At 39.7% G+C, this 20,000-nt stretch overlaps 1 protein-coding gene across 12 annotated transcripts in view; it reads left to right on the top strand.

Annotated features, from left to right (window-relative positions):
- The window catches only part of ablim2 (actin binding LIM protein family, member 2), a 77,754-nt gene that overhangs the window by 45,820 nt on the left and 11,934 nt on the right, over window positions 1-20,000 (top strand). For 4 of the 12 annotated variants that reach the window (XM_083557474.1, XM_083557470.1, XM_083557477.1 and 1 more), the window contains exons 5-15: window positions 329-455; window positions 1,882-1,975; window positions 4,129-4,216; window positions 5,118-5,176; window positions 5,377-5,427; window positions 6,401-6,478; window positions 6,859-7,002; window positions 8,080-8,112; window positions 8,800-8,917; window positions 12,248-12,466; window positions 17,641-17,742. In XM_083557474.1, coding sequence (XP_083413600.1) covers window positions 329-455; window positions 1,882-1,975; window positions 4,129-4,216; window positions 5,118-5,176; window positions 5,377-5,427; window positions 6,401-6,478; window positions 6,859-7,002; window positions 8,080-8,112; window positions 8,800-8,917; window positions 12,248-12,466; window positions 17,641-17,742 — 1,113 coding nt within the window. Of the gene's footprint in view, window positions 1-328; window positions 456-1,881; window positions 1,976-4,128; window positions 4,217-5,117; window positions 5,177-5,376; window positions 5,428-6,400; window positions 6,479-6,858; window positions 7,003-8,079; window positions 8,113-8,799; window positions 8,918-12,247; window positions 12,467-12,685; window positions 12,755-17,640; window positions 17,743-20,000 lie in introns of all 12 variants that reach the window. The other 8 variants (XM_083557475.1, XM_083557476.1, XM_083557471.1 and 5 more) reach the window with 6 other exon arrangements.

Below are 20,000 nucleotides of genomic sequence, written 5' to 3'. Positions count from 1 at the left end.
ATCATCAGCCTGGACCGTGTCCCAAGCGCTCTCTCAAATAATGTGTAAAATTGCTCTTTATAGTGGTTTGAGGTGTTAAACTGCTGACCAGAAGGTCATGAATTCAAGTCCCAGCACCAACAAGACGCCCTTGAGAAAGACCCCGACCCCTGAACCTGCTGAGTTTTATAAATGCACTAATTGTAGGTAGTTTGTGATGAAGCAGAAGTTGGTCCTGATTGTGGTGTCCTGTATTTCAGACATGTGTGTGTGTGTGTGTGTGTGTGTGTGTGTGTGTGTGTGTGTGTGTGTGTGTGTGTGTGTGTGTGTGTGTGTTCTGTCTGTGCAGATTGCTGTGGCTGTGGGAAGGAGTTCAAGAACGAGCAGTCGCTGGTGGCGCTGGAGAAACACTGGCACCTGGGCTGCTTCAAGTGCAAAGTGTGCAACAAAGTGCTCAATGCCGAGTACATCAGCAAGTCAGTGTGTGTGTGTGTGTGTGTGTGTGTGTGTGTTTAAATGTGTTACAATGCAATATGTTACATTCCCACCTACTTTTACAAAAATGATGTCCAATCCCACCTGCTTTTAAAGGAACTACAGTACAGACCAAAAGTTTATATATATATATATACAGTACAGACCAAAAGTTTGGACACGCCTTCTCATTCAAAGAGTTTTCTTTATTTTCATGACTATGAAAATTGTAGATTCACACTGAAGGCATCAAAACTATGAATGAACACATGTGGAATTAAATATGGAATTATATACATAACAAAAAAGTGAACTGAAAAAATGTCATATTGTAGGTTCTTCAAAGTAGCCATCAAGAGAATGCCAAGAGTGTGCAAAGCAGTAATCAAAGCAAAAGGTGGCGACTTTAAAGAACCTACAATATGACATTTTTCAGTTGTTTCACACTTTTTTGTTATGTATTTAATTCCATATATAATTCCACATGTGTTCATTCATAGTTTTGATGCCTTCAGTGTGAATCTACAATTTTCATAGTCATGAAAATAAAGAAAACTCTTTGAATGAGAAGGTGTGTCCAAACTTTTGGTCTGTACTGTATGTCCAATCCCACCTGCTATTAATGAAGTTATGTCCAAGCCCACCTGCTTTTAAAGGAATTATGTCTAATCCCACCTACTATTTAAATCATTCTGATTAATCCCAACTATTTCTGATCAAACCATCCCCACTATTGAATGAATTCTGTCCAATCCTCCGGAGCTCCGGAAGAAATGTTGACCAATCTTACTTGCTCTTAAAGGAATTCTCACCAATCCCAGTCAATTCTGAAGGTATTCTGACTAGTCCAAACCACTCCTAAAGGAATTATAACTAATCCTGCTTGCTCTTGTAGCAATTCTGTCTAGTCATACCTGCTCCTGAAGGGATGCTCTCTAGTCCTGCCCGGTCCTGAGATTTGACCTATCTCAATCCCTCTTGAAGAGATTCTGACCAATCATGTTTTCCTAAAGGAATTCTGACCAATCCCATGCTATTCTGAATAAATTCTGACCAATCCCACCCACTCCTAGCTTTTCTGACTAATTCCACTTATTCTCCTGAAGCAATTCCGTCCAATCCCACTCGCAATCCCGAAGGAACTCTGACCAATCCCATTTTCTTCCAAACGAATTACCAATCGTACTTGCAATTATTATCACTTGAACCTTTGATCCCACCTGGCAAATGTATTTTTATTTTTTTTAAATGATGAAAAGTTACTAATATGATATGACTTTTATTCTTAAGATGAAAACTAGATGTTTGATGACTTAAGCATGATGTTTGATATATGGCATATTATACCTTAAACAGGAACCTGTGTGTGTCTGTGTGTCTGTGTGTGTGTGTGTGTGTGTGTGTGTGTGTGTGTGTGTGTGTGTACAGGGATGGAATTCCATACTGTGAGATGGACTACCACGCCATGTTCGGCATCCAGTGTGAAAGCTGCAAGAAATACATCACAGGGAAAGTGCTGGAGGTACGGAGAGATGATGTCATTCTGTCTGTGATCGTACACCACGTAGCTGCAGAGATAAATGGAGCTATAGATGGGTCATGGCAGGGGCGAGTGTGTGTGTGTATGTGTGTGTGTGTGTGTGTGTGTGTGTGTGTGTGTGTGTGTGTGTGTCTGTGTGTGTCTGTGTGTGTCTGTGTGTGTCTGTGTGTGTCTGTGTGTGTCTGTGTGTGTCTGTGTGTGTGTGTGTGTGTGTGTGTGTGTTTCTCAGAAAGGCTATGATTCAGTCTGCTTTACACTGGTACACACTGGTACACTATATTCCCCCTGTGGGCGTGGCTTAGGGCACTGGAGCACAAGTCATTCAGTCCATTCAGAAACACTGTATGAATACCATTACTGTTAGAAAAGGAAAGAATTTGTGTTTCTTTCACTTTTAAAAGCAGAACAATAAATTTAATGTTTGTAAAAAATTAATGAACAGTAAATAAGAAATTATACTGTATATATCATCCTATAAATGTTTTAATTGTAATTAAATTGTGTTTGTTCACTATAAAATGTGGAGATCTCACTTGTTAAGGCTTTGGGTTTCTGATTGGATGGTCAGAGGTTCAAGCCTCAGGATCGCCAAGCTGCCACCCTCGGGCCCCTGAGCAAGGCCCTTAATCCTCTGTGCTTCAGGAGTGCTGTAACATGGCTGCCCCTGAAGATCGGGGTCTGAAGAAATGTGACAAGTTAAAAAAATAATATTAATAATTAACATAATTGTTTACTAATTATGATTGAAAATCATTTATCCTTCAATTAAAATAAATAAAAATACAATAAAGATAAAACAATGTTTATTGTAGTATAATACACTCTAAAGGTCATGTATTATTTACTTGGATTTGTATGAGGAAACGGATCCTAATGTCCTTCATAAACACTGATAATGAACTGTTCGGTAGGGTTGTGTTTGTGGCTCTGAACACTGAGAGGTCACGTGAAACACGTGACACACAGCTGCCCTTGTGTTATCATTTATTACACTCTCAATGGCATGTTTGTGATTGAACAAAAAACATCTTTGGTACGTAATTATAATAAGTTGTTTACATCGTGTGCATTTCTTCTTGTGAAAATGTATAAAATATTTTTAAAAAGTTTTTTTTTTCCGCCCAAAAATATTTCCAAAAGCACCTGTTTATTGCTGCTGCATCCGACCTCCTTAAACACACTGCAGCAGAATAAATAGATTCACTTAATGATCTGTACGTGTTGATGAGTGTACATTCGTGTTACTATAGATACTACTTACTATAGAGCACTCTCTTTCTCTGTCTGTCTGTATTTCTTTTGTCCTGTCTCTCCCACTCTTTTTCTCTGTCTGTCTGTCTGTCTGTCTGTCTGTCTGTCTGTCTGTCTGTCTGTCTGTCTGTCTGTCTGTCTGTCTTACATCCTGTCTCTCCCTCTCTCTTTCTTTTGTCCTGTCTCTCCCACTCTTTTTCTCTGTCTGTCTGTCTGTCTGTCTGTCTGTCTGTCTGTCTGTCTGTCTGTCTGTCTGTCTGTCTGTCTGTCTGTCTTACATCCTGTCTCTCCCTCTCTCTTTCTTTTGTCCTGTCTCTCCCACTCTCTTTCTCTGTCTGTCTGTCTGTCTGTCTGTCTGTCTGTCTGTCTGTCTGTCTGTCTTACATCCTGTCTCTCCCACTCTCTTTCTCTGTCTGTCTGTCTGTCTGTCTTACATCCTGTCTCTCCCACTCTCTTTCTTTTGTCCTGTCTCTCCCACTCTCTTTTTCTGTCTGTCTGTCTGTCTGTCTGTCTGTCTGTCTGTCTGTCTTACATCCTGTCTCTCCTACAGTCTTTCTTTTTTTCTTTCTTTCTTTAATGACAGGTGATGGTGAGAAAGAAAGAAGTAATAAAGACAGGGAGCTGATCGATAGATAGATAGATAGATAGATAGATAGATAGATAGATAGATAGATAGATAGATAGATAGATAGATAGATAGATAGAGAGAGAGAGAGAGAGAGAGAGAGAGAGAGAGAGAGAGAGAGAGAGAGAGAGGTGATGGTGATGTTGGTATGGCTGTGACGTTTCTCACTGCTAGAACAATCCAGAACTGGGGTCATGGAGATGAAACAGAAGCGTGACTGCAGTGTTTGATTGCTCACTCTGAGCTGTGTGTGCTGCAGGCTGGAGACAAACAGTACCATCCCGCCTGTGCCAGATGTGTACGCTGTGAACAGATGTTTGGAGAAGGGGAGGAGATGTACCTGCAAGGTAACACACACACACACACACACACTATTACACACACTCATATAAACACACACACACACACACACACACACACACACACACACACACTATTACACACAAACTCATACAAACACATACACTCACACACACACACACACACACACACACACACACACACACACACACACACACACACACACACACACACACACACTATTACACACAAACTCATATAAACACACACATACACACACACGCTCATACACATACAAACGCACAAACACTCATACTGTGTACACACACACACACACACACACACACACACACTCATACACATACACACACACACACACACACACACACTATTACACACAAACTAATACAAAACATTCTCACACACACACAGACACACACACACACACACACACACACACACACACACACACACACACACACACATACCGTACACACACACACACTCTAACATTCACACACTTTCTCACATACAAACACCCACTCTTTCATACACATACACACAAATACTAATACTGTATATACACACACACACACACACTCTCTAACATATACACACATTCACACATACAAACACACACATTTACACAAACTCACATACTCATACAATCACATAAACACACACACACACACACACACATAGTCTTTCTCTTTCTCTTATACACACCAGAGAAATCAATAATTATATATTTATTTACCGTTTGTTTATTTGTTATTTTGTTTATTTGTTTTATTTTTGCTTGTAGTTATGAATATTTATGTATGAATTTGAATAATGAGTAATCATAATAATGTAAACAAAAAAATAAATTAAATTCGATGACTCCGCCTCTGAGCATCCATCAGCCAATCAGAATTGAGTATGACTTTTTACTGTGGTCACGTTCAGGTTCTTCCATTTGGCACCCAGTCTGCAGACAGGCGGCTCGTATGGAGGAGAAGAGTAAGGTAAGATCTACCCTCCTCTTCTCTCACCTAAACCAACCATACTTATTTTGTTTCTCGGAACGTAAGTGTGAATTTTCACGTCGGTGAGCCAAGCCAGGGCTTCAGCGTTCCCGGTCACGAGAACCGACCTACCTAACGTCCTGACGTGCTAGTAGAGCTGTGATCCCGTTGTCTTGTAACCCCGCCCCCTCTTCCTGCAGAAACATGTGCGGATACAGCTCAATGACAGGATTCTGAGTGTACCTGAGCAGGTTTGTGACATGCACCTCATCTACCCCTGCATGGGTTTTGACCTCCAGACCTGCTTCCAGCTTCACTGCACATCTCTGTAGCTGTCTGAGTGCCAGTCGGAGCTGCTGGGCACCTGTTGTGCTTTTGCCCTGCCCTTGCCCCTATCATCCATCCCTGCCCCTGACCTCACCCCTCCCCCCCTTACCCCTGACCTCGCCCCCCCCTGTCCTGGTTATGATTGTGTGATTAGGGACTCACGGCTCTCAGTGCACTCGGGCTGTTGTGTATTTTACAGTGAAGTGGTGCAAAGCGGTGCCTTTAATGCATTACTAATGTGCTAGTAGTGTATGATGTTCATTGTGTGTGTGTGTGTGTGTGTGTGTGTGTGTGTGTGTGTGTGTGAGAGAGACTTCACATTACGGTCTCTCACAATCATGAACAGTTTCAGTTGGCAGGTAATATAAATGTATATGTATATGTATTGCATACTACTGATGTGATACGATACGCTTCACCGCTATCACGATACAGTCCGATTTTGAATCGAATAAACACAATGCAATTCACTGAAATAGAAATATGATACACACACGCCTTTGTAGTGCAATAAAAGGACAAATATGAAATAAAAAAAAAAAACAGATGTTCTTTTCCTGTTCTGTGTGCAGGAAGATGCAGCTCTACCTCTGCCATGTTAATCTGTATTCTATGTGACTCTCAGGTCAACGTAGTGTTATGATACACCATATTCACGTAGCAGCAGTGGTGCTGAGAGAAACAGTTTAGTGACACTAACTCTCTCTCTCTCTCTCTCTCTCTCTCTCTCTCTCTCTCTCTCTCTCTCTCTCTCTCTCTCTCTCTCTCTCTCTCTCTCTCTCTCTCTCTCTCTCTCTCTCTCTCTCTCTCTCTCTCTCTCTCTCTCTCTCTCTCTCTCTCTCTCTCTCTCTCTCTCTCTCTCTCTCTCTCTCTCTCTCTCTCTCTCTCTCTCTCTAGGTGACCAGGACTTCCTCTGAGAGCATCACCTCCGTCCCTGCCTCCAGTGCATCCGGATCTCCAAGCAGAGTTATCTATGTATGCAACACTTCTATATAAATATATATTGCACTATATGTGGCCAAAAGTACTGCGACCCCTGACCTCTCCAGCCGTATTCGGTTCTTTTCCAAATTGTTTCCACAAAGCTGAAGGCACACAATTGTACATTTGAATCTCCACATAAATCTAGTGAAACATCTTCCTGGAAAAGTGAAGCTTATTATAAGAGGAAATAGGGAATAAATGGGAAATTAGATGTTGAAAAATTATACCAATTTCATAGTTGACAAACTTTTGGCGATTTTGTGTATATTTGAAAAAAACAGTTCAGCCTGGTAGCCACTGGGTGGCAGCAAAGAGTTGGAGCATTTTTTCTTTACTCCAGTATGTATAATGTGATGATGTGATGTCTTCAGGCAAAGCTGGGTGATGAGTTCCTGGATTATAAAGACCTTGCAGCACTTCCAAAGATAAAGGCCATCTATAACATCGACAGACCCGACATGCTCTCGTACTCACCTTATGTCAGCTATCCGACTGAGGACAGGACCTATGCAGAGGTACACACACATCATAAGCACACACACAGAATCAGAAAAAGAAAATAATAACATCTATGGGAATAATAACAACCTGCCGGAAAAAAGAATATATGTTTTTAAGTATGAATTTTTATTATTTAAAGGTTATTGAGAACATATTTCCCTTTCTTATTCAGGTGGACATCAGGAGGGAAAAGGGGTGGGGCTTAGCAGAAAGCATGTTGACTTTAAAATAAAGCTTTATGCTTTTCTTTATTCTCTCTCTCTCTCTCTCTCTCTCTCTCTCTCTCTCTCTCTCTCTCTCTCTCTCTCTCTCTCTCTCTCTCTCTCTCTGTTTGATACAATACATTTGATCCTGAAAATCGTAACATTTCAGTACATGGAGTTCACTGCTCACTGCAGATTCTGACTAGGTGATGAAAACGACATCTTTAGATCCCAGATAACCGATAAAATCCACACCACACCATCAGACCCTCTTCTTCTTTTCCTCTTCTTCACCCTAATCATCCTCTTTCTGTATTTTGTATCGTGTAGAAGCAGCGCTGAGATACTGTGTACACAACAAATACGACAGAAAGACTATTAGACAGACAGACCGACAGACAGACAGACAGACTAAAGGATAGACAGATAGTTGTGTTGTGTTTGGAGTTTGCGTGCCATAAGAACATTTTGTCAACTTTTTAAACAAAAGAGCAAAATGTTAAACACAGACAATTTTTCAGACAGACAACCAGACAAATAGGTAGATAGACAGACAGACAGACAGACAGACAGACAGACAGACAGACAGACAGACAGACAGACAGACAGACAGACAGACAGACAGACAAGCAGAAGGACAGGCAGATAGATAGATAGATAGATAGATAGATAGATAGATAGATAGATAGATAGATAGACAGATAGACAGACAGACAGACAGACAGACAGACAGACAGACAGACAGACAGGAATATCACGAATATCAGCAGCTGATATTAAAATCTAATCAGCTGACATTTTTAGCCGAATACATGATAATATCATTATAACACCATGAGTCCTGCTGTATAACCTCATCTTACTCCCCTGCTCTTTCTCCATCCACAGTCCCCGCAGTTCCTCACTCCGACTCCAACAGAGGTACAGTACGGCTTCCATACAGCACAGGAGAACTCTAACATAACACTGTGTTGTCTCGCCATGGCTCTGTGCTCCTAGAGAGGCTGCATCATGTGTATTGTTTTGTGTATTGTATTTGCAGTATTGTAATCATTCCAGAGTTATTATATTGTAACAATCTACAAAAAGCACACAGAGATTGAGCTGTTTGGGCATTTATTCCAGCTCACAAATATTATATTGATCATGGAAAGCGAAAGTTTCATGTTGCTGCACTCAAGACATTCTGCACAATTCTGTGCTTTAAATTGTGTGGTAACAGTTTTAAAAAGAACAAATATTGTTAAAAAAAATGTATATGGCTATTAGTGCTTGATCACTGTTGAATCATGGCTGTGTGCTAAGGACGTTCCTCTGCCCCCTGCTGGTCATTCATGATTCTGCCACATTGATGGATTCATTCTGTTCAACTTTGGCAAGTTTTTGAGTCGGTCACCAAATGCTCTCAAACTTTTAGTTTGTTATCAAAGTATGAGAAAGTTCCTGCAGTTTCTCACATCATTATCGTCCTTATATGTGTTTAGATGTTGTGTAAGATTATGAAGTCCTGTGAAATGTTAGCGTATTTCTTTTTTTTTTATACAGTGTTACAGTATTCACCTTTCTATATATTTTTATATTTTTAATATATTTATTTTATTTTTTTAGGGCGATGGGGAAAAATCCCCCCGTCATAGACGACCCTCGAGCCCCAGCTCTAACAGCTCATTGGGCGGATACGGTCGCTACACACCGTCCCGCTCGCCTCAAACCTACAGCAGACAAGGTTCATCTTTATTCTTTACTCACATCATCAGAAATACAGTTTATAGTGAATATATTAATATTAGCACTCTTGGTGAAAAGTAACAAAAGAAGGCTGTGAAAAATTGTCTGAATTGTTAGAAAAATTCACAAACATACCCTGCTCTCATGGATATCAAACACATCTCATAAATATATATGCATAATTATTGGCAGTGTCACTGATGAGTGACTGAAAGCATTTGGCCTGTGTGTTACCTCCTATTTATTCCCCTGTAAAAAAAAAAAGGTGTTGTTTCCTGTTTCTAGTCACTCGGTTACACTAAAAACTGTACATTATCATTGGGAATCTACTTTAAATATATTTAAAGTCATCAGGGTGCCAATATTTGTGGCACACAGACAGTATATTTAATATAGTTTATTTTTTATTTTTATGATACTGTATTGTGTTTGCAGTTGTGTGTTCTATTGTTCTTTTAAATTTGTATTTGTACACAATAAATACAACTGAAAGCTTATGATAGACAGACAGACAGACAGACAGACAGACAGACAGACAGACAGACAGACAGACAGACAGACAGACAGACGATAGATAGATAGATAGATAGATAGATAGATAGATAGATAGATAGATAGATAGATAGATAGATAGATAGATAGATAGATAGATAGATAGACTAAATGACAGACAGACAGACAGACAGACAGACAGACAGACAGACGATGATAGATAGATAGATAGATAGATAGATAGATAGATAGATAGATAGATAGATAGATAGATAGATAGATAGATAGATAGATAGATAGATAGATAGATAGACTAAATGACAGACAGACAGACAGACAGACAATGATAGATAGATAGATAGATAGATAGATAGATAGATAGATAGATAGATAGATAGATAGATAGATAGATAGATAGATAGACTAAGTGACAGACAGACAGACAGACAGACAGACAGACTAAATGACAGACAGACAGACGATGACAGATAGATAGATAGATAGATAGATAGATAGATAGATAGACAGACAGACAGACAGACAGACAGACAGACAGACAGACAGACAGACAGACAGAGACTAAATGACAAACTAAATGACAGACAGACAGACAGACAGACAGACAGACAGACAGACAGACAGACAGACAGACAGACAGACAGACAGACAGACAGAGAGAAAGACTAAATGACAGACAGACAGACAAATAGGTAGATAGACAGACAGACAGACAGACAGACAGACAGACAGACAGACAGACAGACAGACAGACAGACAGACAGACAGACAGACAAGCAGAAGGACAGGCAGATAGATAGATAGATAGATAGATAGATAGATAGATAGATAGATAGATAGATAGATAGATAGATAGATAGATAGATAGATAGATAGATAGATAGATAGATAGATAGATAGATAGACTAAGTGACAGACAGACAGACAGACAGACAGACTAAATGACAAACTAAATGACAGACAGACAGACAGAGAGACTAAATGACAGACAGACAGACGATGACAGATAGATAGATAGATAGATAGATAGATAGATAGATAGATAGATAGATAGATAGATAGATAGATAGATAGATAGATAGATAGATAGATAGATAGATAGATTAAAGGGTTGACAGACAGACAGACAGACAGACAGACAGACAGACAGACAGACAGACAGACAGACAGACAGACAGACAGACAGACAGACAGACAGACTAAATGACAAACTAAATGACAGACCGACAGACAGACAGACTGACAGACGATAGATAGATAGATAGATAGACAGACAGACAGACAGACAGACAGACAGACAGACAGACTGACTGACTGACTGACTGACTGACTGACTGACTGACTAAAGGGTTGTGTTTGAGTTCCATAAGAGCATTGTATATTTTTGAAACAAAAGAGCAAAATGTTAAACAACACAGAAAATTTTTTAAGGCATTTTCTGCTCATGTTTACTGAGGTGTTGATATTAATAGGGGGAAGTGTGAATAAAGTTGTTGTGAATGTATTCTGATATAAAACACACAAAACACTTCACCTATGTGACTCGTTTATTTATTCAACTGTTTTTTTTTTTTCCGTTGGTATCGTGGCCATGCTGATTTCTCCCTGAGCTTTGCTTTTAGTTTCACATACGACTTCTATACATTTATCTTCCCAAATACCAAACCATCAATGATTTCTCCATAACAATAATGATGTGGCAAAGCGATAATTAAATCCGAGAGATTCGATAAACTACATTCACTATTTAGCCAAAGTATTAGGACACCTGACGTTTCCTAAGTGTCAAATATTTTAATATATAAATCAGTTTTTTTAAGTTTATCTCTAATGACTATGACAAGGAAAAAACTCCCTGAGACGGTAGAGGAAGAAACCTTGAGAGGAACCCGTCCACATCTGCATGGCACCAAATGTCCATTCATTGTAGTTTAATTCCATATTTGGTCCTTATCCAAATTGTAACAACAAAGTTTGAGGACGTCTTTGGACGCAGCATGAAATTTTACCTTCAGTTAAAAATCGGACGCCCAATCCTGTTCAAGCTCCATGAAGATATGCTTTACATGGGTTGGACTGAAAGATCTCCTGCTAAAGAGCTATTGAACCCTGTGGAACACATTTGGGATAAATGTAAAAACTTACTGCACCCCAGGTCTCCTCACCTTACCTCCATCAGCACCTGACTTTACTAACACCCTCGTGGCTGAGTGAATCTCCACAAAATCTAGTGCAACATCTTCCCAGAAGAGTGGAACTGATTATTAGAGCTAATACAAACTCAGTGTGGTACACAATGTACATAAAACACATAGCAATCTTATGATCAGGTGTCCACAAACCTTTGGCAATACAGTGTAGTGTTAAAAGTATTAAACTGAACACTTCTTGAATGTTGAGAAGTTTTCTGGATGCAGTTCTCGCTATAGTTGTACTTTGCATCGGAAATTCATAGTTTGGAAGGTTGTGAGTTCCAATCCCAGCACCAAAAAGCTGCAACTCCTGGGATCTTAAACAAGTTGTTTAAAAATCAACTTCACTCTGGATTAGTGCATCTGGAAAATGCCCTGGAGTAGATCAAAGGCAGGGGCAGACTGGGTTTTGCCCCCTAGTTTTCAGTTCAGTGTTTTCTTCTTCCTCATTTTACAATTTTGTTCATTTCTTAAAAAATTTAAATGTAAAATTAGGTCACTTCATTGCGTCGATGTGAACGTAGCCCACAAACATCATTTTGCCTGATTTTCTTCTTCCCACATGTGGTAATTCCTGACCTGGTTTGTCCTCCTTTTTTTTGCCCCATGTTGGACTCCTTGTCAAGACCAATACAAGACCCCTAGTTACTCCCCACAACCCAGGAATTCCAACTCGTTGCCCGTGTACCCCGTGGGTCGATATTCGGGCCCGTGTAGTCCCAGAGACTCGTCTTCTCTGCCCCTGTACTACAGCAGTGGTAGTAGAAATACCCCACAGACTCTTTCCCTGAACCCCACCACCCTGGCCATGCTCCAGCAGCACAACTACATCCCGTACTTCAGAGGTACACTGCCTCTCATGCTCGCAAAAACAAACAAACACAAAAATGACTAACTTCACGCCGCTGTGCATGGACTTGTACACAATCTCACTGCTAAACACTAATATGTGTGAAATATCACTTCTCTGTATCATCTCTTTTGGGGATTTTAATACAAACTAAAATACACACACTAAGATATAAAACCACTCCCTTGTCCTTCACCCCGCCTTCCCTGAACAGGAATTGAGACACAACCAGTCTCTGAAACTGAACCTAGGACAGGCCTGCGTCTCGATTTGCCTCTTTACGGTAAAACCACAGATTTTTCAGTGTCTCCTCAGTGTGATCCAGTGCTGTAGGTGTTCCCCAAGGTTCACCCCGTGGACCGTCCGCTTCGTGTCTCCAGACCTGCCAACCTGAACCTGTTTTTAATCTTCGTAATTACACGTTTGAACGTCAAATTATGATAGCAATAAATGTTGGAGCATCAATCTGAAACAATTGTCGGTGTGTTTTTTCGCACTCTCCGACATTAAACAAGACTTCCCTGGAAGCTCCTCCCCCTTTGATCTATTTCACATTAACACTGTGCTCTCAAAACACATCTCGCATTTCTTGCTTTCTTATTTTCCCTGTTGACAGTGTTTTATTTTCTCTGATGAGTAATAAAAGCTCTTTTTTAAACTCATTATTCCTCTTCAGGGCGGGTTGGCAGATCTGCATCTGTTTTTATGTACCGTGGTGTTGCATGAAGCTAGGTCCTTTCTCTTCTCTTCTCTTCTCTTCTCTTCTCTTCTCTTCTCTTCTCTTCTCTTCTCTTCTCTTCTCTTCTCTTCTCTTCTCTTCTCTTCTTTACTCTTCTCTTCTCTTCTCTTCTCTTCTCTTCTTTTCTCTTCTCTTTTCTTTTTTTCTTCTCTACTCTTCTTTTCATTTCATGTATCTTCTTTTTTATTTTATTTTCTGTTCTTCTCTTTTCCTCTTTTCTCTTTTCTTTTTACTTCTTTTCTTTTCTTTTCTTTTCTTTTCTCTTCTTTTCTCTTCTCTTCCTTTATCTACTTTCTTCTCTTCTATTTTCTCTTCTTTATTCTTCCCTTCTTTTCTCTGTACTACTAATTTTTACTCTTATCTCTTCTTATCTTTGTTTTTTCTTCACTTTTTTTTTTTTCAATTTTCCTCTTTTCTATGTTCTCTTTTTTTTTTTTTATCTTTTCTTCTCTTGTGCATGAGACAAGTGTGTGTGTGTGTGTGTGTGTGTGTGTGTGTGTGTGTGTGTGTGTGTGTGTGTGTGTGTGTGTGTGTATTTAAACAGTATATTGTGAGTAATATAGCGACTGCCCTGGACAGAATGATCTGGAACATTAAACATGTGTCATATCCAGGACTAAACATTCTGCTTGCTGGATAGACGTGTTGTTGGTCTGCACTTGATGTGCTTGTGTGAGTGTGTGTGTGTGTGTGTGTGTGTGTGTGTGTGTGTTGTTGGTTTTGTCATTGACTGACCGGTTTTGTCTAATCTCTGATCTCTGTTCTGTAATTAGATGTCCTGGCTCGTGAGACTTGGTGCCAGTCAGTGTTGTTATCTGGTTTGTTGAATGTGGCACAGCATGCGATCAGCTGTCTACACATCTGGAAAAGGATTATTCAAGACTCTCAGCCACTCGATGGGTATAATGATGTTTTTGGGGAAGATTAAAGGCTGTTGAATAAATGAAAGATAATTTGGGGGCCTGGCCCCCTTGGCTTGATTCTGAGATTAACTACAGCAAATTGAGCAAAATTGAAGTGTGTGAAGTGAGTTTTTTTTTCTTATGTAGTTCAGTTTTGTAGTTCTATTCTCACCCTATTGGCTGTTATAGTCTTCTCCTGTTATATGTTCCACTAGATTTTGGAGATTTGTGTGAAAATCAGACACAAGGGTGTTAGTAAAGCCAGGTCCTGGTGTAGGTGAGGTGAGGAGGCCAGTCAGCGTTCACATTTATTCATGTTCTGTAGGGTTTATACCTTTATAACAGGAGATCCACGTCCACATACGTTCTATACAACTGTGTGCCTCCAACATATAGCTAGATAAGTCGGGTCCCAATACTTTTGGCTGCACCGTGTATGTTTAAAACGTTTTACCTCTTTCTCTTACTGTAATCATGGGCTTACGGATTTATATAACACAAGAAAAAAATGTTCTTCCTTACTTTTTGTTCCTCATGTTGAACTCCAGTATCTCTGGAGTGTAACTTCTCCATATATGTGCAGGAGCTTCTCAGTGAAATCAGCCAGACTTTTTTCTGACTGCATTCTCTGTGTTGTGCATGTGTTTGTGTGGCGTGCAGACGTACGTATTAGTGCTGTGTACTTTGTATAAAATGTGTGTGTGAATAAATGAGTGAGCCAAAACCGCTACATTTTCACAAATAGTACTGTATATCTACTGCTCGCTCTCTCTCTCCTCTTTCTTTCTCTTTTTTTCTCCCTCTCCTTTTTTCTGGTGTTTATTAAAACTGCTTCCTTTCTTCCTCTCTGATCACCTCATAATCTAGGCTGCTAATAACTCTAAGAAACATGTAGCTAGCTAGGTCATTCTTTGTGGCTAAAGGCGTAGCTGAGTAGAAAAAATATATACAACCCCAATAAAATTAAAAAATGAGATAAATGTAAATAAAAACAGAATGCAATGATTTGCAAATCTCATATAGCCATATTTTATTTACAATAGAACACAAAAAAACACCAAATGTTTAAAATAAAGAAATGTATTATTTTAAAGAAAAAAACAGTAATAATGCATCCCTATGTGATCAGAGATGCAAGCTTTTGAAGTGAGCACTGAAGAACTCCAGGTGGTCCCTCTCCTCTTTAGTCCGGAGGACGTGGTGTCTGTGGTTTCCAATATTAAAATTTTTGATTTGCCTGATTTTAATCCAGTGTTGCTTGTGGGCCGGAAGATCACAGGCTTCAAATATTGAATTTCACCCTTGCCTCTTGCACAGAGAGATTCATCCAGATTTTTGTAATGATGGTATTATGTACAGTATTGTTCAAAATAATAGCAGTACAATGTGACTAACCAGAATAATCCAGGTTTTTAATATATTTTATTGCTATGTGGCAAACAAGTTACCAGTTGGTGCAGTAGATTCTCAGAAAACAAACAAGACCCAGCATTCATGATATGCACGCTCGTAAGGCTGTGCAATTGGGCAATTAGTTAAAAGGGGTGTGTTTAAAAAAAATAGCAGTGTGGCATTCAATCACTGAGGTCATCAATTTTGTGAAAAAACAGGTGGGAATCAGGTGGCCCCTATTTAAGGATGAAGCCAGCACTTGTTGAACATGCATTTGAAAGCCTGAGGAAAATGGGCCGTTCAAGACATTTGTTCAGAAGAACAGCGTACTTTGATTAAAAAGTTGATTGGAGAGGGAAAAACCTATAAAGAAGTGCAAAAAAATTATAGGCTGTTCAGCTAAAATGATCTCCAATGCTTTAAAATAGAGAGCAAAACCAGAGAGACGTGGAAGAAAACGGAAGACAACCATTAAAATGGATTGAAGAATAACCAGAATGGCAAAGGCTCAGCCAATGTTCAGCTCCAGGATGATCAAAGACAGTCTGGAGTTACCTGTAAGTACTGTGACAGTTAGAAGACGTCTGTGTGAAGCTAATCTATTTTCAAGAATCCCCCGCAAAGTCCCTCTGTTAAAAAAAAGGCATGTGCAGAAGAGGTTACAATTTGCCAAAGAACACATCAACTGGCCTAAAGAGAAATGGAGGAACATTTTGTGGACTGATGAGAGTAAAATTGTTCTTTTTGGGTCCAAGGGCCACAGACAGTTTGTGAGACGACCCCCAAACTCTGAATTCAAGCCACAGTACACAGTAAAGACAGTAAAGCATGGTGGTGTAAGCATCATGATATGGGCATGTTTCTCCCACCATGGTGTTGGGCCTATTTATCGCATACCAGGGATCATGGATCAGTTTGCATATGTCAAAATACTTGAAGAGGTCATGTTGCCTTATGCTAAAGAGGACATGCCCTTGAAATGGTTGTTTCAACAAGACAATGACCCCAAACACACTAGTAAACGAGCAAAGTCTTGGTTTCAAACCAACAAAATTAATGTGGCCAGCCCAATCCCTGGACCTTAATCCAATCGAGAACTTGTGGGGTGATATCAAAAATGCTGTTTCTGAAGCAAAACCAAGAAATGTAAATGAATTGTGGAATGTTGTTAAAGAATCATGGAGTGGAATAACAGCTGAGAGGTGCCACAAGTTGGTTGACTTCATGCCACACAGATGTGAAGCAGTTTTAAAAAACTGTGGTCATACAACTAAATATTAGTTTAGTGATTCACAGGATTGCTAAATCCTAGAAACAAAAATGTTTGTTCAAAATAGTTTTGAGTTTGTACAGTCAACGGCATACACTGCTATTTTTTTGAACACACCCCTTTCAACTAATTGCCCAATTGCACAACCTTACGAGCGTGCATATCATGAACGCTGGGTCTTGTTTGTTTTCTGAGAATCTACTGCACCAACTGGTAACTTGTTTGCCACGTAGCAATAAAAAATATACTAAAAACCTCGATTATTCTGGTTAGTCACATTGTACTGCTATTATTTTGAACAATACTGTACTTAGATGATTAGTTATTCAAAGTCAAATGACTTATTTTTGATGTGGAGGAACATTAAGATTTGAAATTCCATAGTTTCTTGCAAATTGGTGAACTGCCACCCATCTTCTGAGAGACCCTGCCTCTCTGAGATAAATCTTTTGTACTGTCATATTGCCAATTAACCTCATTAGTTGTTGAATGTTCCTCCAGCTGTTTCTTTTTAGTAACACTTTCTTTTCCAGCCCTTTGTTGCCCCGTCCCAACCCTTTTAAGACGTGTTTTGAACATTAAATTCAAAATGACTGTTTTTTTTCTTTTTCTTAAAATGGTGCAGTCTCAACATATATGTTTATGTGCTATAGTGAATAAAAATATGGGGTTTTGAAACTTGCAGATCATTGTTTTCTGTTTTTATTTTATTTATTTTGTACAGCGTTCAGTAATCATTTCCTGAATGCGGCTGATGGTTGGAGAAGTGACACAATTTAACTCTACTCTTTCCTCTCTGTGTTTATCCCCCCTGCCACCCCCACCCCTACTGTGTGTTTATCTACCCTCACCTCCCCCCCCTGGAGGTAGCGAAAGTGGCCGTAGTACCCCAAGTCTCTCCACCTACTCTGATGGCAAATCTCCAAGCTCAACATATGTGGCTGCACCAAAGCATTTCCACATCCCAGGTAGGTCTGCCTTACTGCCTTATTCAACACTGACTCAACACTTCCTCGATACTTATTTAACACTTTCTCAATGCTGATTTAAAACTGACTCAATATTGAATCAACGCTGCCTTAATACAGACTCAACACTGCGTCAATGCAGGTTTTACACAGACTCTACAATGCCTCAACACTGACTTTACACAGACTAAACGCTGCCTCAACACTGACTTTACACAGACTCTACAATGCCTCAAAACTGCCTTTACACAGACTAAACACTGCCTCAACACTGCCTTTACACAGACTAAACGCTGCCTCAACACTGACTTTACACAGACTATACACAGACTCTACCATGCCTCAACACTGTCTTTACACAGACTAAACACTGCCTTTACACAGACTAAATGCTGCCTCAACACTGACTTTACACAGACTATACACAGACTCTAACATGCCTCAACACTGTCTTTACACAGACTAAACACTGCCCCAATACTAACTTTACAAAGACTCAACACTGACTTTACACAGACTATACACAGACTCTACAATGCCTTAACACTGACTTTACACAGACTCAACACTGACTTTACACAGACTATACACAGACTCTACAATGCCTCAACACTGACTTTACACAGACTAAACACTGCCTCAACACTAACTTTACACAGACTCAACACTGACTTTACACAGACTATACACAGACTCTACAATGCCTCAACACTGACTTTACACAGACTCAACACTGACTTTACACAGATTTTACACAGACCCAACACTGTCCCAAAACTAACTTTACAGTGACTTAACACTGACTTTACACAGACTATACACAGACTCTAATGCCTCAACACTGACTTTACACAGACTCAACACTGACTTTACACAGATTTTACAGACTCAACACTGCCTCAAAACAGACTTTACACAGACCCAACACTGATTTTACACAGACCCAACACTCCCCCTAAAACTGACTTTACAGAGATTTAACACTGACTTTGCACATACTCAACACTGCCTCAACACTGACTTTACACAGACTTCACACCCTCGATGTTGGTCAAGGGTGGAAAAGTCGTGTGTCTCAATACTTTAGGTCAAGTTTTATAAAACGCTTCGTCTCCCAGCCGTCTGCAACGTTTTTTTTGACTCTCCACTACATTTGAATGTTGTTTGCTTGAGAGTGGATGTTTAGATCGGAACAATGTCCCAGATTTTTATACAGAGCGTTTCTACAGACGTCTCACAAGAAGAACCGCACTCGTAAGCAGCGTTTGAAGTCCGAGTCGTAATATATTTCATTTTTATGACTGTATTTACTGCTCGATGGCGTATTATTCATAAGCAAGCAAAAGTAACTGTCCCTGTCACCGACTATTCAGTCAAATGAACCATCACGGTTTAAGGGGTTTTGTTCTATTGTACTTTTTTCCCCTTTTATTATGGTGTCTTTTGTTTCCAGAGCTGGCAGATGCTGAAACAGCTCAACACGCACACTTAAAGACCGCATGTGTCGTGTTAAGGATGATTCATTTCTCCTGAAAAGCACTTGCAGTTGTTTGGAAGCGTTCGAGCTTTATGTACAGATGAAACCAGCATGCAGTGTTCATTATTAAAATCTTACTTACTTCATTATCCTCTTTTTGTTTTAGGGATTTTATGATTTTTCCGTTTCTGAACTGTGTGTTTTCTCTGTTAAACGTGTTAACATTCACTCCAAAACAAATGCACCGCAATGCATTTTAATGAAGGAATGTTCAACAGATAAGATGTTGGACTTCTGATCAGTGGGTAATGAGTTCAAATCCCACCCCCACCAAGCTGCCCCTGCCCTTCAGACCCTTCAGCTAGCCTTCAATTGCTCTGCTGTATCAGTGAGATCATTGTAACTGAGATAATGAACCCTTTTTTCCGAATGAACATCCAGAATTTACTATTATTATTAGTCAAGAGCTCAGTGATTAAGAAGTTGGACTTCTGATTGAAAGGTTGCGAGTTCGAATCCCACCAGCACAGCTGCCTCTGAGGGGGCAAAAGTCCTTAACCATTTACCTGCTCAGCTGTATAAAATGTACGTTTCTCTGGATAAGGTGATTTGTGTGATGTAAAAAGGTTGGAGACCCCTGTTTTAAAGAAATATTGCATCCACACTTCATTTGGAAAATCAATTTCCCTTTTTACTTTAAAAGGCATCTATCAATTCAAGCGTGTTGGACCAGACCAGATATAACTAAATTGGTAGCTGTAGGGAAGCTATGAGATGCAAT

This window comes from Silurus aristotelis (assembly GCF_946808225.1).
Source record: "Silurus aristotelis genome assembly, chromosome: 12".
NCBI lineage: Eukaryota > Metazoa > Chordata > Actinopteri > Siluriformes > Siluridae > Silurus > Silurus aristotelis.
Note: the sequence above shows the minus strand (reverse complement) of the source record. Positions and strands in the feature narration are given on the sequence as shown.